Here is a 26495-nt window from a genome sequence, read left to right on the forward strand (position 1 = left end):
ATTACCATTAGGACACTTACATTATTTTAACCCTTCCATGCCCAAGCCTATTTCTGACACTTGTTGCTTACAAGTTAAAATTTGTATTTTTTGCTAGAAAAATTACTTAGAACCCCCAAACTTTATATATATATATATATATATATATATATATATATATATATATATATATATATATATATATTTAGCAGAGACTATAGAGAATAAAATGGGGATTGTTGCGTTATCTTGTGTCACACGGTATTTGTGCAGCGGTCTTTCAAACGCAAAAAAAGACACTTTCATGAATTAAAAAAAGACTAAACATTAAAGTTAGCCTAATTTTTTGGTATAATGTGAAAGATGATGTTATGTTGAGTAAACAGATACCTAACATGTCACGCTTTGAAATTGCGCACGCTGGTGGAATGGCGACAAACTATGGTACCTAAAAATCTCCATAGGTGACACGTTAACAAAATGTAACGGTTACCAGGTTAGAGTTACAGAGGAGGTCTAGTGCTAAAATGATTGCTCTCACTCTGACGATCGCGCGTGGTTTGAACATCGTTTACATTTGCGGGGGCGACTTATGTATGGGTTTTCTTTGCTACGCGAGCACGCGGGGACGTCTCTTTAACAAAAAAATTCTGATCACTTTTATTGTTATCACAAGGAATGTAAACATCCCTTGTGACAGTAATAGGAGGTGACAGGTCCTCTTTATGGAGAGATCTGGGGTCTATAATGAATGTAAACATCCCATGTGACAGTAATAGGTGGTGACAGGTCCTCTTTATGGAGAGATCTGGGGTCTATAATGAATGTAAACATCCCATGTGACAGTATTAGGAGGTGACAGGTCCTCTTTATGGAGAGATCTGGGGTCTATAATGAATGTAAACATCCATTGTGACAGTAATAGGAGGTGACAGGTCCTCTTTATGGAGAGATCTGGGGTCTATAATGAATGTAAACATCCCATGTGACAGTAATAGGGGGTTACAGGTCCTCTTTATGGAGAGATCTGGGGTCTACAATGAATGTAAACATCCCATGTGGCAGTAATAGGCGGTGACAGGTCCTCTATATGGAGAGATCTGGGGTCTATAATGAATGTAAACATCCCATGTGACAGTAATAGACGGTGACAGGTCCTCTTTATGGAGAGATCTGGGGTCTATAATGAATGTAAACATCCCATGTGACAGTAATAGTCGGTGACAGGTCCTCTTTATGGAGAGATCTGGGGTCTATAATGAATGTAAACATCCCATGTGACAGTAATAGGAGGTGACAGGTCCTCTTTATGGAGAGATCTGGGGTCTATAATGAATGTAAACATCCCATGTGACAGTAATAGGCGGTGACAGGTCCTCTTTATGGAGAGATCTGGGGTCTACAATGAATGTAAACATCCCATGTGACAATAATAGGGGGTGACAGGTCCTCTTTATGGAGAGATCGGCGGGTCTAAAAGATCTTAAATCTCTCCTTTGCACTTAAAAGTATTCAAGTCGCCAAAATCGGCGATTCTGAATACTGTTATTTATTTTTTTAAATCGGCGCCCTTGGCAACCGAGTAAACCGGAAGAGAAAATTTTTGGATTTTTATGATGGGGTCGCTTTCGTCCCATAGCTTGGGGCAAAAGAAGAACTTATTTCATTTCACCCGCCCTGCGTACATTTTATTGTAGGTTCATTTTTAGTATAAAAGGGGAAAAAAGGAAGGAAAAAGAAAAGGAAAAAAGAGGAAAGGAAAGAGAATTTTTTTTCATATGTTGTTTATATACATGTGTGTGTTTTTTTATTTGATATAGTCCGATTATATTTTTGGATGTTTATATATTGATAGTCTTTTATATTAGACATAATTATTTTAGGTACTTATGTGGTGCTGTCAATTTGCTCAGCGCTTTGCATTGTGTGTTCACATCGGTCCCTGTCCTCAGGGAACTTGCAGCCTGGGGCCCCTGACACACATTCATACATGCCGGGGCCAATTTGGACCTTCCGGCATGTCTTTAGAGTGTGGGAGGAAACCAGAGTACCCAGAGGAAACCCACACAGGCACAGGGAGACTCTCTTTACTACTCGGTAAAGGTGCTAACAACTCCACCACTGTGCTGTCCATATGACTGTTACATGCATTAATTTATGTATGGTCATGGGTATTTATTTGTTTCCTTTATTATGTTATTATTGTTTTTGTATAGGAACCGTTGTTTTTCATTGTTTTTGTTTGTTTTCTTTTCATATATATGACAATCGCTTTTATTGCTCCACAACAGTTGGTCTTACAATAGATAGTTGCTAATTTATGGCCTTTTATGTCTATTGTGATGTTTATGAATTGTACCTCTCATATGGAGCTTTTTATAGCCTACCCCTTTATGACTGAGCAGTGAGGAGGTGACAATTATCCTCAGGCTTGTAATGATCTCTCTCTCTATATCTAGACTCTGTTGCCATCCTGGCCGTGACCTTGACAAAGCACATGTGGGGGAAACATGTAAGTCACGGAAACAGAGGAGTGGACACTTACACAACTGACTTCAGGACACCTTTCCCCTTCATCTCCGGCACAGCAGTGACATCACAGAAGGTGCGCTGAGAATATCGACACTGCTCGGCTTGGTTGTCCCCTCTGGGGCCGTTTACATCACACAGGTTGCCTTTCTATCCATCCTGCTGACCACCATCCAGCCGTGGCATCCACCTGGAGCTGGCAGGTTTTGCTCCCCCTCTGGGAACTGAATTTTCTCCCCTCCATTTCCTTGGATGATGATTGATGTTCAAACCATCTCCAGACAAGCCTCCCGGATTATTGTTTCCCCCCTCTGAGGTCACTGGTAACGTTCACTACCATTTATATTAAACTTTGACTGTTCAATCATTTTTTAACTTTATGGAATAAATATCATTGTTTATGTATACTGTACTACGTTGGAATTTATTGGATCATTCTTTCAGAGCGCTGCATTTTGTGTTTTTTCTACTAAAGATGATGCACAAGAAAGTCCGCAAACAGTTTGCTGAAGACAAGCAGACTAAGGACATGGATTACTGGAACCATGTCCTGTGGTCTGATGAGACCAAGATAAACGTATTTGGTTCAGATGGTGACAAGCGTGTGTGTGGGGCAACCAGGTGAGGAGGACAAAGACAAGTGTGTCTTGTCTACAGTCAAGCATGGTGGTGGGAGTGTCATGGTCTGGGGCTGCATGAGTGCTGCCAGCACTGGGGAGCTACAGATCATTGAGGGGACCATGAATGCCAACATGTACTGTGACCTACTGAAGCAGAGCATGATCCCCTCCCTTCAGAGACTGGGCCGCAGGGCAGTATTCCAACATGATAACCACCCCAAACACACCTCCAAGACCACCACTGCCTTGCTAAAGAAGCTGAGGGTAAAAGTGATGGACTGGCCAAGCATGTCTCAGACCTAAACCCTATTGATCATCTGTGGGACATCCTCAAACGGAAGGTGGAGGAGCACAAGGTCTCTAACATCCACAGGCTCCGTGATGTCATCATGGAGGAGTGGAAGAGGACTCCAGTGACAACCTGTGAAGCTCTGGTGATCTCCATGCCTAAGGGAGTTAAGGCAGTGCTGGAAAATAATGGTGGCCACACAAAATATTGACACTTTGGGCCCAATTTGGACATTTTCACTCAGGGGTGTACTGACTTTTGTTGACAGCGGTTTAGACATTAACCAATTTCCACCCGCCCACCGTCAAATGATGGCTGGGCAGTGCGGCTCTCGTTCTGGGTGGACATCATATTATCATCAGTGCCCTGATTACAATTAAGTGCCCACAGTGCCAGCAATGATTGCCCACTACTGCCAGCAATCAGTGCCAACCAGTGCCCACAATTGCCACAAATCTGTGCCCACAAGTGCCAGCAATCAGGGCCTACAAGTGCCAGCAATCAGTGCCCACAAGTGCCAGCAATCAGTGCCCACAAGTGCCAGCAATCAGTGGCCATTAGTGATGCCAGTAAGCGCTGGCTATCATTGCTGCCCATCAGTGCCCATTAGTGCTGCCCATCAGTGCCACCTATCCATGCCACCTATCTGTGCCCACCTATATGTGACAGTGCCCACCAGTGCCACCCATCAGTGCTGCCTATCAGTGCTCATCAGTGCCACCTATCAGTGCCGATAAGTGTGGCATATTCGTGCCTCCTCATCAGTGCTGCCTCATCAGTGCCCATCAGTGCCGCCTCGTCAGTGCCCATAAGTGAAGGAGAAAATTACTTATTTACAAAATTTACTGACAGAAACTAAGAAAAACTTTTTTTTTTTTTAAACCTTTTTTTTTTTGTTTTTTTTTAGAAGAAGAAAATAAAAGACCCAGAAGTGATTAAATACCAATAAAAGAAAGCTCTATTTGTGTGAAGAAAATGATAACAATTTCACATGGATAAAACAAATGGGGGTTGGTGCTGCGCTGTTTAAAAGAGAACCAAGTAACCAGAGAAAGAATACTGCTAAAGGTAGCAGTACAAATAAATCACCAGTGTAAATAATAACCACAGTGTGTGGTAAAGTGACTGGTAACAAAGTGCAAAGTGCAAAATAGATAATGTGAAAACACAACAATAATTCTTCTGTAGAAAAAAAAAGTGTACTGCTAAAGGTAGAAGTGCACATGCAAATGAATAAATAAATGAACAAAAATAGATCAATAATGTAAACAATATCCACAGTGGGATGTAAAGTGACTGATTTCAAAGTGAAAAATAAAAATAAAAATTTCTTCTGTAAATACGATGAGTGTAAAAACCAGCAAACAGTCTCTCAGTGCAGAACGGCAATCCAGTCCTTTCTTCTGTGTACAAAGGACGTCAAGGTGCAAACACAAGGTGCCAAGGAATAGTCACCTCCTCTTCATACAAAAACACACACTGGTAGCAATGGGCTCTCACCTTGTGGTAATGAGGGAACCGCATGTGTGTACAAATCTGTAAGATTCACTTCTTCCTTCTACCAGAGTGCTGGGCCACTGAAGATCTAGAAAACGGAAAATTGTATCATACTTACCGTAATTTTCCTTTCCTGGTGCCTATCCATGGCAGCATACTAGTGATAGAGCTCCGCCTCGACTCCTCCCTCAGGACCAGTGAATAGCATAAATTAAAGACGTAGTCCCTCCCCCAACATTCGCCGTAAAATAGAATACCGAGGGTGGGAGCGTATGCTGCCATGGATAGGCACCAGGAAAGGAAAATTACGGTAAGTATGATACAATTTTCCGTTTTCCTGGTGCCTCCATGGCAGCATACTAGTGATAAATAACTAGCTGACACGGGTGGGATAATGCTTAACAATAAATGTTTGGGACATTGCAGCCTGAACTGCCCTTCTCCCGAACTCAACCGTTGTGAGATCTCCTGGGTTGATACGGTAGTGTCTGAGGAAATATTGCGAGAAGACCAGGTGGCGGCCATGCACACCGTCTCTAATGACACGTTAGCCCTTGCTGCCCAGGAGGTTGAGACTGCCCTTGTAGAATGAGCACTCACTCGGGATGGAGGTTCCATATTCCTTATCCTGTAAGCCTTCTGGATTAACTTTACCACGCAAGATGCCAGAGTTCTGATGGAAGCTTCTTTGCCCCTGTATTTACCGAATGGTACAATCAAGAGTCTTTCCGAGTTCCTGAAGGATCTAGTGGCCTCTAGGTAGGCTCTGAGCACTCTGGATATGTCCAGCTCGTGAGATGATCCTGAACCTGCTTCAGCAAATACTGGTAGTGCCCAGGGTTCCAAAAGGTGGCTTGGAGTAGTGACCTTAGGTGTGAACCCCCGAAGGGGACGAAGCTCTACTCTATCATGGAAAAAAGAGATGTGGTCATCACCTATTCCCAACCAGTGGAGTTCTGAGATCCTTCTACCAGATGTAATGGCTAGCAGGAAAACCGTTTTTAGTGTTATGTTCCATATTGTCAGTTGTTCCACTGGGGCAAATGGATGGTCAGAGAGAACTTCAAGGACCAGGGATAAATCCCACTTGGGAAAAGACCGTCTGGCAGGTGGCCGGATCTTTAACACTCCTCTGAGGAAAGTGACTACTAAGGGCTCTTCCGCCCATCTTTTATTTGTTGCGCCAGAAATTGCTGCTACTTGCACTTTGAGAGAACTTAGGCCAAGACCCAGATCAAGTCCTGATTGGAGGAAGCCGAGAACACCTGATGTAGAAGGAGAGATTGGATTAAACTCATTCGAGGCAGCAAATGACAAGAACTTGTCCCATATTCTTGAATATATAGCATTGGTTGCTGGTTTCCTGGCTCCTAGGAGGGTTGTTATGACCCCTGGGGAGCATCCTAGGTACTCAAACCTTCGCCTCTCAACCTCCAGATTCGAAGGTTCAGCTTCTGAGGGTCTGGATGAACTAAGCTGCCCTGCGTCAGAAGTTGAGGGAAAGGATGGATCCTGATTGGAGAGCTCACACTGAGGCGCATAGCTAGAGGAAACCAGGGTCTCTTCGGCCAATATGGGAGTACTGCCAGTACCTGGACTGCTTCTCTGAGAAGTCTCAGGAGGAACTTGAATATTAATGGCCGGGGGGGAAGGCATATGCGGTGGTGAACCTCCAGGGGCATGACAGGGCATCTACTTCCTCCGCTTGCGTATACGGAAGGCGAGAGACAAACCTGATCAGTTTGGCATTCCCCGGGGTGGCAAATAGGTCTACTTGAGGGGGATCCCAGAGGTTGGCAATCTGATGGAAGACCTGGGGATGAAGAGCCCACTCGTTGTTGTCCAAGAATTTCCTCGACAACGTGTCTGCTTCCGTGTTCAACCTTCCCGGGAGATACATCGCCCTGAGGTCTAGGACGTTCTTCTCTGCCCAGAGCATAATCGGCTCCACTTCCCTGAGGAGTGATGTGCTGCGAGTGCCCCCCTGTCTCTGCAGGTATGCGACAGCTGCCCTGTTGTCCAGGCGTAAAAGTACTCTCTGGCCCCTGATCTGAGAAGCCAATGAAGTTAGTGCCTAGAACGCTGCTCTCATCTCCAGTATGTTGGATACTACTCCCTGGGTGGAACAGGACCATCTCCCCTGTATCCTGGTTTCCCCGCAATGGGCTCCCCAGCCCTGTCCACTCGCATCGGATGTAACTGTGATCCAGAAGAGGGAACCCAGATAGCGAGGTTTGGAAAGGTTTTCTGGCAGAGTCCACCAATGAAGGCTCCTGCGCATTGCTCCCGTCAGCAGAATTGTCTGAGAGAGTTGCTGTTTCTTCCACTGCGCCAAGAAACCCGTCTGAAAATACCTCAAATGCCAATGGGCCCAAGGAATCATCGGTATACAGGCAGACATTGTGCCAATGAGGCTCAGGCATTGCGATGCCGTTAGATACCGGCTCGCGATGGTTTTGACCATCTTCTGGATAATAATCCTCATCTTCAGGGATGGTAATGACACTGTCCCCTCCCGGGTGTTGAACATCGCACCTAGATAGATCATCCGCTGTGTAGGTGCAAGCTGACTCTTCTCTGAGTTTATCAACCATCCTAGTTCTCTCAGGGACTGGAGAAGAATGTCTCGGTGATACACCAACTGACCCGGACTGCTTGCTAGGAGGAGGATGTCGTCCAAATAGTGGTATATCCTCAAACCCCTCTCCCGCAGGGGAACCAAAGCGGATATTAGAATTTTGGTGAACACCCTGGGGGAGGTGCACAGACCGAAGGGCAGGGCTTGGAACTGCAGGTGGATCCGACCTACTGCAAATCTGAGATACTTCTGAAAGGCAGGTAGAATTGGCACATGTAAGTACGCATCCTGCAGATCGATTGTTATCATCCAATCTGTCGGCTGTACTGCCTGAATAATTGTTTGTAGAGACTCTATCTTGAAGCTTTCTGGGTGTATGTGCCTGTTGAGTCTTTTTAGATCGATCACAGGCCTCCATCCACCCGTTCTCTTTGGAACCTGAAATAGAGTGGAATAGAAGCCTGCGAAGTTCTCCGCCAAAGGAACCGGCACAGCTGCTCCCTGAAGTTGGAGTGACAATACGAATTGTCTTAGGGCTTGAGCCTTCAGCAGAGAGGATGGAATTTCCATTCTTGTGAACGAATTTTGAGGTGGAGGATGAGAGAAACTCCAAAAGTGTCCCCATTGGATTGTTGAGAGAACCCAGGGATCCTGACATTTGCTGGCCCAGACTGGAAGAAAGAATTTTAGTCTGGCTCCCACCGGGAGTGTCTGGGCTAACCTGGCGTCAAAAGGACTGCTTCTGCTCATGTGGAGTCTGAGGGGCCTTCGACTTTCTGCCCAAGAAGGATGCCTGAGTGCCCCTCCAGGGTCTTCTGCCGTCTCTGAACTGCCTTGATTGTCTGAAATCTCTAGGGTTTGACTGGCGGAACCTGGAAGAACCCCCTCTGGATCTTCGCATCCTTCTGTCTTGGGGAAGCATACCTGACTTTCCTCCTGACAGCCTAGATATGGCTTTATCCATTTTGTCTCCAAATAATGCCTTCCCGTCAAACAGGATTTTGCACCAATTTTGCTTGGAAGCCAAGTCCGCCGTCCAGGGTTTTAACCACAAGGCCCTTTTCGCCATTACTGAGTGCAGCATAGATCTTGCTGAACACCTAATCGTGTCTATAGCTGCTACTCCAACGAAGTCTGCTGACAATCTAATTTCTTCCAAGGCTTTAATTATGTCTTCCTTGGGGACATCCTGGCGTAGAGCTGTTTCAATGTTATCCGTCCAAGCTCTAATGGCATTAGATACGGAGGTGAGGGCGATCGCTGGCTTACATGCCGCTCCTGCAGCTAAATAGCTCCTCTTGAGATCCAGATCGATTCTTCTGTCAAGAGGATCCTTGAAAGAAGCGGAATCTTCCATAGGCAGGGTAATATTCTTTGCGAGTCGCACCACTGATGCATCTACCACAGGTATGGAGTTTAGTGACTTTGTTCCCGCCTCCGGCAAGGGATACAACTTATTGAAACGGCCCAACGACAGCTTTTTATCAGTCCTAGACCATTCATTTTGAATGATTTGCGTAATTTCTCCCATCAAAGGGAAGAAAGCCTGTTTCCTTTTAAGGAATGGGAAGTAGCTTTTTGCTTCCTGGGGAGGTTCTTCAGTATCCTCCCAAGCTATTGCGGCTCTTACTGCCTGGATGAATGGTTTTACCAATGAATGGCTGAAGCCGGAAGGATCTGACTCATCTGACGAATCGCCCGAGAGGTCTTCGGGTGGTGAATCTCTGGCCAGTCGGCCTGATGGAGGTAGAGGCGTACTGGCCGCGGAAGGACCAGGAAGAACAAGCTCAACATCCTGTGCCTGTGACGTCTGCGGGACTGGCTGGGCAGAAACCAAGGCCGCAAGCTCAGAGAAGGAGTCCTTCATAGTCCTTTTGAGCAGGTCCACCACCTGCTGGTTCTCTAACTCGCGGCTGGACGCATAGTCCGCAAAACAGTCCTTGCAGACTACTTTATTTGGCAGCGGACTAGCCCCACAGGTCCAGCACTTCTTCTTCTTGTAGGATCTAGGAGAGGGGGACCGGTCCCGTCTTCTGGATCTTGACCTCTGTCGCGAAGAATGGGACTCGCGTCTTGACGAGCGGGACCGGTGGCGTGAAGAACGAGATCTGCGACTTGGGCTGTTGTCAACGTGGTGCCTTGAGGATTTTTCGGTCCTCTTGGAGTGGGCAGGGCTATGATTTTAAGAAAAAAATCATGTCAGGCCAGCGAGCGCACTTTTTTTTTTTTTTTTTATACTCACGTATAGGTGGTCCCATACCTAACGGAAGTGTGAGGATCTTTGTTGCGGGATGAATGGCTCATTGCGGAGTTGGGCATAAGGATCAGCTGCGGAAAATAGCAAAGAAAGGTAAGGAAAGAAAAAGAAGTTTTTTTTTTTTTTTTTTTTTTTTTTTTAGAGACACATTAACCATTTTGTTCTTTCCCCCTTTTTTTTTTTTTTTTAAATACTTACCACAGAGCAGCTTTAGAGAAACCTAGCAGGGCACAGCCGAGGAGACTCTGACTGATAGCCCTCAAAGCTGACCTTAAATACCCTAGGGGTGGGTGGGGCAGTCCCATGAACCCCCAGTCTCTCTCTCTTCTCTCTTTTTTTTTTTTAATTTTTTTAAAAAAATTTTTAGGAAGAAAAGGGCAAAAACTGGCCCTTTTTCCATAAAGCAAGATGGCCGCCGCAGCGTCGAGAGACCGCGCATGCGCCCGCGCATGCGCAGTAGAGCCGACGCCGGGAAGCCGAGAAAAACACTCGTCGAGCGACGGCTGTTTTAGCTTCCCGGATCGTGCCTGCGCAGTAGGGCGAAGGGGACGCCGAGCCACGCTACATTCAGGGAAAGCGAAACCAAATACAACACGATCCCCCACAGAAACAGGGGAATGGCTGCCGCTCCTAAAAAAAAACATTTGTCTGCACACCTAAAGGTAACAAGTATCTTACAGCCGTTAATGTTTCTTTCCAAGGGAGGAAAACAAAAGGAAATGATGCAGAAGAGAAAAAGAGGGGGGAAAATACAAATGCAACTCTCTTTTTTTTTTTTTAAAAGGAAACAAAAAAATGTAAAATCACAAGCCTGGCAGAAGGGAGCTGATCCTTATGCGACTCCTTTTGGCTTCATCATAGGATATGGTGGCAGACTGCGTTCCTGAGGAAACTCTGCACGAAGACCCAAACAGATCCACAGAGGGGTTCCCAGTCTTATCAGCGCTGTAAGCGGCCCAAGAACAGGGACTGCGCACGGGAAAGGCTAAACCCGGCGGACGCTGCCGACTGCAGAGGTATGGACATACTGCTACTCTTCACCAGCACAAGAGGTATGAGGAAAAAAAGGAGAATGTTGGGGGAGGGACTATGTCTTTAATTTATGCTATTCACTGGTCCTGAGGGAGGAGTCGAGGCGGAGCTCTATCACCTGTATGCTGCCATGGAGGCACCAGGAAATGTCTTTGTCTCTCAGTGGATACAAGGGAGATATCAGAAAAGAGAGGGGTCCGGATTGTGGAGTATTTTGAATAATCGTAGCTTTATTGATAACAACAATGAGGGTAATCATAGGATAATGTACAGAACTCCACGAGCGGCGAGATCGTCTGTCAGCGTTAATACAGGTGCCTTTCCATCCCTCCATGTGGCGTCACGGTTCCCCTGATGAAGTCACTTTTCTTTTTTTTTTTAGGGTTTACAACCACATAATGGCTGTGTGTTGAGTTATTTTGAGGGGACAGCAAATTTACACTGTTATACAAGCTGTACACTCACTACTTTACATTGTAGCAAAGTGTCATTTCTTCAGTGTTGTCACATGAAAAGATAGAAGAAAAGATTTACATAAATGTGAGCGGTGTACTTACTTTTGTGAGATATTGTATTATCTATGTTCTTCTGTATAAAAGTTCCTATGACTACGTGTCTCAGTCTCAGCCCCTCCCTGTGTAGGAATGTACAGAACTGGTTATAATGAGTGTCAGATACTTTCAGTGTCATTTCTCTCTTCTGCTCTCAGCGATGGCGTCTGTTGATCTGAGGAAGGAGCTGAAATGTTCCGTCTGTCTGAACATTTATACAGATCCTGTAATGCTGAAATGTGGACATAACTTCTGCCGGGACTGTATTGGTCGTGTGTGGGATACACAGGAGGGGTCTGGAGGTTATTCCTGTCCTGAATGTAGACAAACATTCAGGAAACGCCCCGTCCTTCAGAGGAACATAGCACTACGGAACATAGTGGAGAATTTCCTGTCCACCCATCCAGATGAGGAGGAGTCCGGGGTCTTCTGTACTTACTGTATTCACACTCCTGTACCTGCTGTGAAATCCTGTCTGCAGTGTGAAGCTTCTCTGTGTGACAATCACCTGAGAGTCCACAGCAAGTCACCAGAACACGTCTTATGTGACCCCACCACTTCCCTGGAGAACAGGAAATGCTCCGTCCATAAGGAACTACTGAAGTATTACTGCACTGAGGACTCCACCTGTATCTGTGTGTCTTGTTGTCTGATTGGAGATCACATCGGCCATAAGAAGGAATCTCTGGATGAGGCCTCTGAGAAGAAGAAGAAGAAACTGAGGAATGTTCTGCAGAAACTGATGACAGAGAGAGAGGAGATGGAGAAAAGAGTCCAGAGTCTGCAGGAACACAGGAGGAAAGTACAAGGAGAAGCAGATGATGAAACAGAGAGAGTCACTGTCCTGTTCAGAGACCTCAGGAGACGTCTGGAAGACCTGAAGAAGAGAGTCCTGAGGGAAATCTCCGGGCAGGCAGAGCGGATCTCCGGGATAATCAATGATCTGGTCCAGGATCTGGAAATAAAGAAGGAGGAGCTGTCCAGGAAGATGGGGGACATTGAGATGCTGTGTAACATGACGGATCCACTGACTGTCCTACAGGAATCAGACACAGGTGACTTGTGTGATACTGAGGATGGAGATGATGAGGACAGAGAGAGACATGATAAACTCCTCCATGATGGAGGGGATCTGGGTGTGGGGGGGATCTCACACACATTACACACAGGTTTATCTGATATCATGTCTGGGGTAAATGTAGAGAGGGGGGTTACAGACATATTACTGGATGTGAGGACAGCTGGTAATGATCTACATATATCAGATGACAGGAAAACTGCATCCGACTCATCATCACCTCAGAATCGCCCAGAAACACCAGAGAGGTTTCAGTATAAACAGGTGATGAGCAGTCAGAGGTTCTCCTCAGGGAGACATTACTGGGAAGTGGATGTCGGGCGGGCACATAGATGGAGAGTCGGGATGTGTTACCCCAGTATAGACAGGAGAGGAGATCAGTCATATATTGGAGATAATAAAAAGTCCTGGAGTTTGCAGGGGGGGTTGTGGGATAATCCGCCCTCAGTGATACATGACAGTAAGAAGACCCCATTACCCGGCAATGTCTCCAGTGGGAGAGTCAGGATATATCTGGATTATGAGGCCGGGCGGATCTCCTTTTATGATCTGTGTGACCTGATCCGACATCTCCACACCTTCACCACCACCTTCACTGAGCCCCTCCATGCTGGAGTATATGTAGGGGGAAGGGTAGGGGGATGGGGAGGTTGTATAAAGATATGTGGGGGGAATAAGAAGTGAGAGATCTGCCCAGAGACATCACAAGGTGGATTATCTGATTGGTGATTGGTGGAATACTCATCCAATAGGAGGAAGCAGAGGACAGGAAACATGAGTGATTTATTTATAAAGCTGCAGGTTCCGGGGCCGTCATCTTCATCCTAAACCTCACTTCACTACCTAGTGTGTCACTGACCAGGAACAAGCATGCAGGAGGTCAGATTGTTCAGCCTTCACTGGCTGCATGCTTGTTCTGGGTCAGTGACACACTACATAGTGTAGCCAGGATCAGGATGACGGCCCTGGGGTCTCCACCATCACTGTCTATCTATAGAAGAAAGGGGTATTTTCAAGCTTTGGATGGAGTGGGGGAGGATTAGAACCTCTGTCAGATCTTTATTTCTGCTATCTGGGGCTCCATTAGAGAGATTTCCCCTCACTTCCTGTTCCTGTGACAACATTTCCCCAGACAGGAAGTGAGGGGAACTCTCCAACAGCAACAGACAGAAATAAAAATCCTTTTCTTTAGTAGAGTAGGGGAAGGATTAGAACCCCTGTCAGATCTTTATTTCTGTCTGTGTCCCTGTTGTAGATTTTTCTTCATTTCCTGTCTGATAAAACATTGTCACCAGGACAGGAAGTGAGGAGAAATCTCTCTAATGGAGCCCCGGATAGCAGTAAAAACCTGACAGGGGTTCTAATCCTCCCCCACTCCATCCAAATCTAGAACAATAGGATTTGTCTAGACACACACTTTAATATCCACAATGAGAATTCCGACATTTCTGTCCTCACAGGTTCCTTTACATGACCAATCCATGGATCTGTGATTGCTCCTCCCCCTCACTGTGATTGGCTGTGATGATTATCACTATGAATACAGCCAGTGCTAGTCTTGTTCCTATTGGTTATGATGTGGAGGGGGCGGGGATTGTGATGGGGGTGTGGTAATGTGGACAGGTGACGGGGGAGGGGTATACAGTCTCAGGAAGTGGAAATCCTCGGCTCTGTATATGGGAATATTGATCAATGATTGGATATAGATATAACAATCAGACAGATTGGACTATTACTAGTATAGCACAGACCCGAGACTGGTCCTGCTGCTTGGTCCCAGGTTCTATTCCCTGATAGGCCCAGAGCAGCCAGGCACAACGCATTTCACCATCAAGTCATAGATCAGGCCTTGGATGTCCTTTTGTAGTTTATTTGCTTAAAAAACTGGGATGGGGGAGGGAATGTTTTAGGATACTCCAAAATGTGTAATAAACTGTAATGGAGGACAGTAAATCTGGGTGAGAACCTCCCTCTGGGATGTGAAGGGTAACTAGATTCCAGACAGGAAGTCTTCAGTAGAAGTATAATCCTGAGTGTAGTGCTGGGAGCTCTCCTGTCCCTGGAATTAGACATGTGCGGATCGGATCATTCCGAAATAAAATTCAGACATATTTTCATTATTCCGATGTATCCGAATTTCCAAATTAGAATCGTACCCAATTTAAACTTTGTCACCATTTCCTTTCTGCAATTATTCTCATCTAGATGGACTCTGTTTTATAAGAATCTATGGACTTGTTTCTTGATGGGACCTTGCTTTAGTTTTTCTTTTTTCACTTTTTTTTTCACTTTGGTATTTTTTCAATTATATTTTTTATGTATACTCACATTCATACATGTATGATTTCATGAATTAAAATGCACTTCCCTTGTGGTGTTAGAAATCCTGTTTGCTGCATTTTTGGTGTATATTTGGTCAGTTATAAAACAAACAAAAAACGCTCCTCCCCATTGAAATGAAGAAACTGATATCTCTGCCCCGTGTCCTCCGCCCCTCACCCACCTTTACTGACATCTGAAGTTCCCTCCACCTCCACTCTAATGCCCCCTTTCCTGCCACTTCCCCCCGCTGTACTGATCCCCCTGCACTGATCCCCCCGGCACTGATCACCCCGGCACTGATCCCCCCAGCACTGATCCCCCCCAGCACTGATCCCCCCCAGCACTGATCCCCCCAGCACTGATCCCCCCCAGCACTGATCCCCCCAGCACTGATCCCCCCCCAGCACTGATCCCCCCCCAGCACTGATCCCCCCCCAGCACTGATCCCCCCAGCACTGATCCCCCCAGCACTGATCCCCCCAGCACTGATCTCCCCCCAGCACTTATCCCCCCCGGCACCGATCCCCCCCCGGCACTGATCCCCCCCGGCACTAATCCCCCCAGCACTGATCCCCCCCAGCACTAATCCCCCCAGCACTGATCCCCCCCAGCACTGATCCCCCCAGCACTGATCCCCCCCAGCACTGATCCCCCCAGCACTGATCCCCCCCAGCACTGATCCCCCCAGCACTGATCCCCCCCCAGCACTGATCCCCCCAGTGCTGATCTCCCCAACACTGATCACCCCCGGCACTGATCACCCCCGGCACTGATCCCCCCCCGGCACTGACCCCCCCGGCACTGATCCCCCCCGGCACTGATCCCCCCCGGCACTGATCCCCCCCAGCACTGATCCCCCCCCAGCACTGATCCCCCCCCAGCGCTGATCCCCCCCAGTGCTGATCTCCCCAACACTGATCACCCCAGCACTGATCACCCCCGGCACTGATCCCCCCCCGGCACTGATCCCCCCCGGCACTGATCCCCCCCGGCACTGATCCCCCCCAGCACTGATCCCCCCCCAGCACTGATCCCCCCGGCACTGATCCCCCCGGCACTGATCCCCCCAACACTGATCACCCCAGCACTTATCCCCCCCAGCACTGATCCCCCCGGCACTGATCCCCCCAACACTGATCACCCCAGCACTTATCCCCCCCAGCACTGATCCCCCCAGCACTGATCCCCCCCAGCACTGATCCCCCCCAGCACTGATCCCCCCCAGCACTGATCACCCCCAGCACTGATCACCCCCAGCACTGATCCCCCCAGCACTGATCCCCCCCCAACACTGATCCCCCCCCAACACTGATCCCCCCCGGCACTGATCCCCCCCGGCACTGATCCCCCCCCGGCACTGATCCCCCCGGCACTGATCCCCCCGGCACTGATCCCCCCCAACACTGATCCCCCCAGCACTGATCCCCCCCAGCACTGATCCCCCCCCAGCACTGATCCTCCCCCAGCACTGATCCCCCCCAGCACTGGTCAGCCCCAGCACTGATCCCCCCCAGCACTGATCCCCCCAGCACTGATCCCCCCCAGCACTGATCCCCCCTTGTAAACCCTGATCCCTATGTGGCCACCCTGCAGCTGCCAGCTTCCCTCCCCCATCTTCCTGTTGGATTTGGGTGCTGCAGGGCAGTCACAAGCGGATCTACTTGTCCAAATAAATCCCCTGCTGCTCTGACCCCCCTTCAGTGCCCCCCACCTCACTGATGGCCGGATGCCCCCTCTGTGCAGCTGCTGGTTGGATTTCCTTGCTCCCCCTCCCACCAGCTACAACCTCTACAGGGGCAGGAGATCACTGCCATGATGGAGAGCGGGGGGGGGGTGATAATCCTGCGTTTATATTTATAAGCCCCCTTCCATTCCTGAATGAATACAGTCAGCGATCGTTACTGATCACTTCTGCATTCATTCATCGCTGAAGCATACTAAACTGTGTTTACTATGCATCAGTTTTTGAATAAAATGGATCCTCTATGCAGACTCCTATCCATTCATCTACAGTGCAGTTAAAGAGACTGCAGATAGTCAAGAAAGAGATATTAGATGTTTAGACCCCTGATGTCTCTACAAAGCCCCCTCCAAAAATGAGAAAAATAATAAAAATAAATAAATAATTGTAACTGTATAAATAAATTTAAATTGTAAAAAATAAACCATAGTAAGGATAGACATGCGTCTAAATCTCCCTTTCCTCTGAAGTCCGATCCATGTGTGGATTGCTCTCCAGTAGGGATGGTGAACGGTTCGGGCCGAGGTTTGGTTGTTCGGATGTTCTGTGAACAGAGAATAATATGTGATGTTCGGGGAAAATTCGAAAGCCGCCAGAACACCATTAAAGTCTATGGGACAAGAACATGAAAAATCAAAAGTGTTCATTTTAAAGGCTTATATACAAGTTATTGTCATAAAAAGTGTTTGGGGACCCGGGTCCTGCCCCAGGGGACATGGATCAATGCTAAAAAAGTTTTTAAATGGGGCGTTTTTTCGGGAGCAGTGATTTTTTAATGCTTAAATTGAAACAATAAAAATGAAATATTCCTTTAAATATTGTGCCTGGCTACCCCAAAGCACCCTCCCCATGTTGAGGGCATGTGGCCTGGTACGGTTCAGGAGGGGGGGGGGCTCTCTCATCCCTTTTTTCCTGCGGCCTGCCAGGTTGTGTGCTCGGATAAGGGTCTGGTATGGATTTTGGGGGGACCCCTACGCCATTTTTTTTTATTTTGCCGCAGGGTTCCCTTTAATTTCCATATTAGACCCGAAGGGAAAATAGCAATTTGATAAACATTTGCGCAAATATTGACAAAAAGGTGAAAAAAGTTAAATCACTACAAATAGAACAGAAACTGATATGAAATATACATAGAGCACATGGATACACAAATGATTCCATATGTACCGATTGCACCCAATAATATCCAGAATAGCAGAACATCATGCCTGGCTGATAAAATCATTAATGTCCCATTCAATATTTAATCCAAAATGTGAATAAGTCTGTAATTGGTGAATCCAATAAGTCTCCAGACGTGAGACCCCGCGTGTCATGGCTCCTCCCCTCCAAGGGGGGGTATATTTGTCAATGATAAGGAATTGGGAACCCTTGGGGGTCTCGACTATGGTGTTCTCTATAATGTCGGGGCACATTATGTTGGACATCACCACTCTTCATTTTAGCGATATGCTCACCTACCCTGACGGAAAACGCACGGATCGCACGACCCACATATTGTTTGCCGCAAGGGCAAGTGATCATATAAAGGACATGTGTGGTGGTACAGGTACAAAATGTTTAGATGGGATATACCCGATTGGTGACATTAGATTTGTATTCAAGACTTTTACGTCCCCCACAAGAATTATATTGGCATACTGTACATTTCCTACAAGGAAAATATCCAACTAGATAGTGAAAGAATGAAGATTGTGTCGGAGGATTGATCGTATTAGGGGCAATCTTTCCTCGCAATGAAGACACTCCTCTAAAAATGACTTTCGGTTGTTCTGGAAGTACAGTTTTCAGTACACGATCATTTCTCAGTCTATCCCAATGATGACGGATGATGTTTTTCATTTCTCTATGTTGGAGTGAAAATGTGGTGAGCATGGAACATTTAAAGGAATGATCTTGTTCCCGAGGAGGTTTCTTTACCAACAAAGAACTCCTATCAATCCCTGCCCCTTTATTTAGTTCTGAAGTTACCAGTACTGGATCATATCCCTTCTCTATAAATCGTTCTTTCAGTGTTGATGAACTGAATAAGTGTTTACGTCAGAACAATTCCTACGCAGTCTCAGGAACTGGCTGCGAGGAACGGAATGTAACCAGGATTGAATGTAACCAGGATTGACGACCGCGTTACGTTTTTGTCCCACTGACAGCGGTGCCATTTTTTTGGTTATCAACACCTGATATGGTGTAGTGTGACGTCATATCCACTTCCGCATGTCAGAACGAGGCTTGGGACGCACGCTATGGCGCCATCTTGGCCGAACCAGGAAATAACCTTAGAATTGCATTACCAATCAGACGGAGCTGCTATTCATTATGGGGGTACTTAGCATATATAAAAACACAGTGACCACAGTGGATCAGCACCCCAGATGATGATTTATAAGTCGAAACGCGTCAGGAAGCCATGCTGAGACCACTGTCACTTTTTTCTCAAGCGCTTTTTTACTACATAAACATGAGTGTATTTCCTCTGTTTTCTATACATTAAATTTTCTCAACAGAATTACACTATATGCCTTCCTTCTTCTTTTATTGGTGGGGCTGAATGCCCGATTCATCTGAACCTACTTACATCCAATATCCACCTGGAGGTTATATCCGGATCCTGAACCTGATGTCCTCTGGGTATATTATACCACAAAGTTTGATGGACTCACTAGGTGTACACCTACTTGAGTTCAATCCCTCCGGTAAGCATTTGGTGTTTCTGGTGGTGGATCTACTATCAAACGATCAAATTAGTACCATATTTGATGATCACATAGGAGGTTGAAGATTATCACTGATCTTTTTGGACATTCCACTTTGAAGTTTCTCTTTTTCTTTAACCACTTGCCACCCAGACCAATTCTGACATTTCTCTCCTACATTCTAAAATCATTGTTTTTTTGCTAGAGAATTACATAGAACCCCCAAACATTATATATGTTTTTTTAGCAAAGACCGTAGAGAATACAATGGCGGTTGTTGCAACTTTTTATCTCGCACAGTATTTGCGCAGCAATTTTTCAAACGCGTTTTTTGGGGGAAAAAAAGTTTTGTGCTTTAAAAAAAACAAAACAGTAAAGTTAGCTCAATGTTTTTGCATATTGTGAAAGATGAAGTTATGCCGAGTAAATAGATACCTGACATGTCACGCTTCAAAATAGCACACGCTCGTGGAATGGCGCCAAAGTTCGGTACTTAAAAATCCTCATAGGCGACGCTTGAAATTTTTTTACTGTTTACATGTTTTGATTTACAGAGGAGGTCTAGAGACAAAATTATTTCTCTTGCTCCAACGTTCGCGTCGATACCTCACATGTGGGGTTTGAACACCATTTTCATATGTGGGCGGGACTTATGTATGCGTTCGCTTCTGTGTGCGAGCACACGGGGACAGGAGCGCTTTACATTTTTTTTATTGTTAATTATACTTTCTTTTTTTAGTTTGACACTTATTTGAAAAAAAAAATTTTGATCACTTTTATTCCTATTACAAGGAATGTAAACATCCCTTGTAATAGGAATATGGCATGACAGGTCCTCTTTACAGTGACATGTGGGGTCAATAAGACCCCACATCTCTTATGGTGTAGGGAATCACCGGCTGAAAGTGGCAATATCTGAATGGTGTCTGTAGCTACACCCATCATTCACATATCCCCGCTCAAAGTCCATCACGTCATATGACAGCGGGCAGCAAACGGTTAAAGACATTTTGGGGGTTATTTACATAAGGCAAATCCACTTTGCACTGCAAGTGAACTTGGAAGTTCAGTCGCTGGAGATCTGAGGGGAAGATCTGAAATGAGGGGAAGCTCTGCTGATCTGATCATCCAATCATGTACAAGCTAAAATGCTGTTTTTTTTATTTTCCTTGCATGCCCCCCTCGGATCTACAGCGACTTTACTTCCAAGTGTAAAGTGGATTTTCCTTTAGTAAATAACCCCCTTTGTGTTTCAATTACAAATTGTTGGACATTTTTTCGCTAAGTTTACATTACCAGTTTACCTTTATTATTTGTAGAGGTTTAATGACCTTTCACTTGTTAGCGCTGCACTTTTTTACCTTTTTGTCACTTTTTATAACTTGATCTACTGCAGTGCTGGCTGCTATTTTCCTTGTTCTTTAGACAACGCGGTATATGTGCATTTATAGTTTACGCAACTATTGCTTAAAAAAAACAGTAGCTCCTTCTTTTTATTCTACGGGTCATGTGCTTTCAGGAAATGTCTGGTTCGGGGGGTCTTTCACAAACTCTGATAGCTGGAAGAGAAAAAATAAAAAATCAATAGAAAAATTGGTAAAATGGTCCGGCCAGCCGAGTTTAAAAAGTGGAGTGCAGGGCCTGGCAGCCAAAGGGTTAAACTATATGGAAACCTTCCAGTTTCGGGTTCCTGAAAAAACAATCATGTGATTGGTGAGAAATGAGAGCGTGTGATTGGCTAGTTTCATTTTCTCTAGGTATGTACTTGTTATCCTGGGATTGGCTACAGTTCAGCCGCCTCCCTCTTGTGTCTTCTGGTATGCCGAGCTCCTGGGAGAGAAAAGGAGAGCAAAGGGCAGAACTTTATATGAGGCACACGGAAGCAAAAACATAAATAGGATAAAAAAGAGGTTTTAATAAATTCAAATATTCAGTGGGGACGGAAAGTATTCAGACCCCCTTAAATTTTTCACTCTTTGTTATATTGCAGCCATTTGCTAAAATCATTTAAGTTCATTTTTTTCCTCATTAATGTACACACAGCACCCCATATTGTACACACAGCCCCCCATATTGTACACACAGCACCCCATATTGTACACACAGCACCCCATATTGTACACCCAGCACCTCATATTGTACACACAGCACCCCATATTGTACACACAGCCCCCCATATTGTACACACAGCACTCCATATTGTACACACAGCCCCCCATATTGTACACACAGCACTCCATATTGTACACACAGCCCCCCATATTGTACACACAGCCCCCCATATTGTACACACAACACCCCATATTATACACACAGCACCCCATATTGTACACACAGCACCCCATATTGTACACACAGCCCCCCATATTGTACACACAGCACTCCATATTGTACACACAGCCCCCCATATTGTACACACAGCACTCCATATTGTACACACAGCCCCCCATATTGTACACACAGCACTCCATATTGTACACACAGCCCCCCATATTGTACACACAGCCCCCCATATTGTACACACAGCACCCCATATTGTACACACAACACCCCATATTGTACACACAGCACCCCATATTGTACACACAGCACTCCATATTGTACACACAGCACCCCATATTGTACACACAGCACCCCATATTGTACACACAGCACCCCATATTGTACACACAGCCCCCCATATTGTACACACAGCACCCCATATTGTACACACAACACCCCATATTATACACACAGCACCCCATATTGTACACACAGCACCCCATATTGTACACACAGCCCCCCATATTGTACACACAGCACTCCATATTGTACACACAGCCCCCCATATTGTACACACAGCACTCCATATTGTACACACAGCCCCCCATATTGTACACACAGCACTCCATATTGTACACACAGCCCCCCATATTGTACACACAGCCCCCCATATTGTACACACAGCACACCATATTGTACACACAACACCCCATATTGTACACACAGCACCCCATATTGTACACACAGCACTCCATATTGTACACACAACACCCCATATTGTACACACAGCACCTCATATTGTACACACAGCACCCCATATTGTACACACAGCACCCCATATTGTACACACAGCACCCCATATTGTACACACGGCCCCCCATATTGTACACACGGCCCCCCATATTGTACACACGGCCCCCCATATTGTACACACAGCCCCCCATATTGTGCACACAGCACCCCATATTGACAGAAAAACACAGAATTGTTGACATTTTTGCAGATTTATTAAAAAATAAAAACTGAAATATCACATGGTCCTAAGTATTCAGACCCTTTGCTGTGACACTCATATATATAACTCAGGTGCTGTCCATTTCTTCTGATCATCCTTGAGATGGTTCTACACCTTCATTTGAGTCCAGCTGTGTTTGATTATACTGATTGGACTTGATTAGGAAAGCCACACACCTGTCTATATAAGACCTTACAGCTCACAGTGCATGTCAGAGCAAATGAGAATCATGAGGTCAAAGGAACTGCCTGAAGAGCTCAGAGACAGAATTGTGGCAAGGCACAGAGCTCAGAGACAGAATTGTGGCAAGGCACAGATCTGGCCAAGGTTACAAAAACATTTCTGCTGCACTTAAGGTTCGTAATAGCACAGTGGCCTCCATAATCCTTAAATGGAAGACGTTTGGGACGACCAGAACCCTTCCTAGAGCTGGCTGTCCGGCCAAACTGAACTATCGGGGGAGAAGAGCCTTGGTGAGAGAGGTAAAGAAGAACCCAAAGATCACTGTGGCTGAGCTCCAGTCGGGAGATGGGAGAAAGTTGTAGAAAGTCAACCATCACTGCAGCCCTCCACCAGTCGGGGCTTTATGGCAGAGTGGCCCGATGGAAGCCTCTTCTCAGTGCAAGACACATGAAAGCCCGCATGAAGGACTCCAAGATGGTGAGAAATAAGATTCTCTGGTCTGATGAGACCAAGATAGAACTTTTTGGCCTTAATTCTAAGCGGTATGTGTGGAGAAAACCAGGCACTGCTCATCACCTGTCCAATACAGTCCCAACAGTGAAGCATGGTGGTGGCAGCATCATGCTGTGGGGGTGTTTTTCAGCTGCAGGGACAGGACGACTGGTTGCAATCGAGGGAAAGATGAATGCGGCCAAGTACAGGGATATCCTGGATGAAAACCTTCTCCAGAGTGCTCAGGACCTCAGACTGGGCCGAAGGTTTACCTTCCAACAAGACAATGACCCTAAGCACACAGCTAAAATAACGAAGGAGTGGCTTCACAACAATTCCCTGACTGTTCTTGAATGGCCCAGCCAGAGCCCTGACTTAAACCCAATTGAGCATCTCTGGAGAGACCTAAAAATGGCCGTCCACCAACGTTTACCATCCCCCCTGACAGAACTGGAGAGGATCTGCAAGGAGGAATGGCAGAGGATCCCCAAATCCAGGTGTGAAAAACTTGTTGCATCTTTCCCCAAAAAGACTCATCAAAAGGGGCTTCTACTAAATACTGAGCAAAGGGTCTGAATACTTAGGACCATGTGATATTTCAGTTTTTCTTTTTTAATAAATCTGCAAAAATGTCAACAATTCTGTGTTTTTCTGTCAATATGGGGGGCTGTGTGTACAATATGGGGTGTTGTGTGTACAATATGGGGTGCTGTGTGTACAATATGGGGGGCTGTGTGTACAATATGGGGTGCTGTGTGTACAATATGGGGTGCTGTGTGTACAATATGGGGGGCTGTGTGTACAATATGGGGTGCTGTGTGTACAATATGAGTGCTGTGTGTACAATATGGGGGGCTGTGTGTACAATATGGGGGGCTGTGTGTACAATATGAGGTGCTGTGTGTACAATATGAGTGCTGTGTGTACAATATGGGGGGCTGTGTGTACAATATGGGGTGCTGTGTGTACAATATGGGGGGCTGTGTGTACAATATGGGGTGCTGTGTGTACAATATGGGGTGCTGTGTGTACAATATGAGGTGCTGTGTGTACAATATGGGGGGCTGTGTGTACAATATGGGGTGCTGTGTGTACAATATGGGGGGCTGTGTGTACAATATGGAGTGCTGTGTGTACAATATGGGGGGCTGTGTGTACAATATGGGGTGCTGTGTGTACAATATGGGGTGCTGTGTGTACAATATGGAGTGCTGTGTGTACAATATGGGGGGCTGTGTGTACAATATGGGGGGCTGTGTGTACAATATGGGGTGCTGTGTGTACAATATGGGGGGCTGTGTGTACAATATGGGGGGCTGTGTGTACAATATGGGGTGCTGTGTGTACAATATGGGGGGCTGTGTGTACAATATGGAGTGCTATGTGTACAATATGGGGTGCTGTGTGTACAATATGGGGTGCTGTGTGTACAATATGGGGGGCTGTGTGTACAATATGGGGTGCTGTGTGTACAATATGGGGAGCTGTGTGTATAATATGGGGTGCTGTGTGTACAATATGGGGGGCTGTGTGTACAATATGGGGGGCTGTGTGTACATTAATGAGGAAAAAAAATGAACTTAAATGATTTTAGCAAATGGCTGCAATATAACAAAGAGTGAAAAATTTAAGGGGGTCTGAATACTTTCCATCCCCACTGTGTATATATAGATATATAATATATATACGTGGCAGTGGACCCCGTGCTAGTTTGGATGTTGGGCAGAGTTGGAAGACTTCCAGATCCTCACATACCAAAACCGGTGAGTAGAAAGAAAGTGTTTTGCAGCAATGCTGTGAGGAGCGGCTCATGTGAACCAGTGGAGTCTGCATGAGAAAGTCTGCTGCTTGCAAGTCTTAAAGAGACAGTACACCAAATTTTCCTGTGTTTAAAAGGAACTGTGTTATATGTTGTGGGCCTGACTGCAGAGATGGGGCGGTCAAAATGCAAAAAAGGAAGCAATGGGGGTTATTTACGAAAAGACAAATCCACTTTGCACTATAAGTGCAAAGTGCACTTAAAATTGCATTTGGAAGTGCAGTCACTGTAGATCTCAGATGAGGGGAAGCTCTGCTGATTTTATCGTCCAATCATGTACAAGCTAAAATGCTGTTTATTTTCCTTGCATGTCCCCCTCAGATCTCCAGCGACTGAACTTCCAAGTGTAGTTTCAAGTGTGTTTTGCACTTGTAGTGCAAAGTGTATGTGCCTTTGGTAAATCCCCCCCATTGTTTGCTGTGATGAGAGACAGAACCCTGTGGCTGGAGGGGTTGTTACGGACAGAACAAGCCCCAGACTGGTACAAGATGCATTTGGCGGCACTGGAGCAAAGACAAAAGGAAAGCAAGCCGTCACTTAGTGCAAAGAGTCAGCAGATGGGTGCGGTTGCCGTGGCAACAAAGCAGAAATCCGTCCAGCTGACTTCATACGGTCTATGTTGTCTTCTGAACATGTTGAAGACTTTTTGGATGAATTTGCGATGATTGCTTCCTACCAAGGGTGGCCCAGATACCGCTAGGCTGAATTGGTGCAACCTTTTCTGACACAAGAGTACCAAGGGGTGAACCGCTTGATGGGTTATGAGTGAGATGACTCCGATAATTATCTAGAAGACATCCAGTCTATGGAGCACTGGAAAAGTTCTGCGGGGAGAATGTGGTCTCCCATAGCAACCAGAGAGAGTCCGTTTGCAGAAAGGAGGAGCTGCAGCGGAGATGTGGCTCAAATTCTGAGTGAAGAGGTTCGTGCAAAAGTGTCTGTTGTTGCCCCTGGCGACAAGACAGAAAATGTGAGAAAATGTTGTTCAGCCTGCAGGGGGTGATGGAGAGCAGAAGAAACCAGTGGTTTCAAGTTATGGCTGCTTGTGTGAAGTGGTCAGCCCAGAGAAGAGGGCACCGTATCCAGCATCCTGCAAGGGGTGAGACAATGTGTGTGGGTCTGCTGTTACCCCTGGCAACAGGAAACCTGTTTGGCCTGCAGGGAATGTTGGAAAATCCAAGAAAGATGCAATGTTGCCCCGTGTCCATGAGGGGGCATTAGAGAGCACAGCAAAGAAGGGACAACACCCTCAATGGAAGCTTTCCACACCTGACAACTGGATTGGTAAGACTTACAAATATGATAGAGAGAGAGAGAGAGAGAGACGGGTCCTGGGACTGTTCCCTGTGAAGTGGGAGGAAGTCCAGTCAGAAAATCTGCTTTCAGAGACTTGATGAAAATGAATACCCCGTCTAGTAGCAAAGCCCAGTTTAAATCTGAACCTGCAGCAAGCTTGAGGACTGATAAGGACTTGTCTCCATGCAATGCTCTTTGTAGCAGAGAGACAAGGGTTAAAGATAAACCTAATGATGTGGTATGTACTAACAATTCTGAAAAT

The 26495-nt window shown here is 46.1% G+C and overlaps 1 protein-coding gene across 1 annotated transcript in view; it reads left to right on the forward strand.

Moving 5' to 3' along the window:
• Positions 1-11444: 11444 nt before the first annotated feature.
• LOC141129063 (uncharacterized) overlaps positions 11445-26495 on the forward strand; it is a 162578-nt gene continuing 147527 nt past the window's right edge. Inside the window, exon 1 of the mRNA XM_073616811.1 lies at positions 11445-13085. Within this exon, the coding sequence (XP_073472912.1) occupies positions 11445-13085 (1641 nt within the window). The remainder of the gene's footprint in view (positions 13086-26495) is intronic.

This window comes from Aquarana catesbeiana, linkage group LG01, assembly GCF_042186555.1.
Source record: "Aquarana catesbeiana isolate 2022-GZ linkage group LG01, ASM4218655v1, whole genome shotgun sequence".
Classification (NCBI taxonomy): Eukaryota; Metazoa; Chordata; class Amphibia; order Anura; family Ranidae; genus Aquarana; species Aquarana catesbeiana.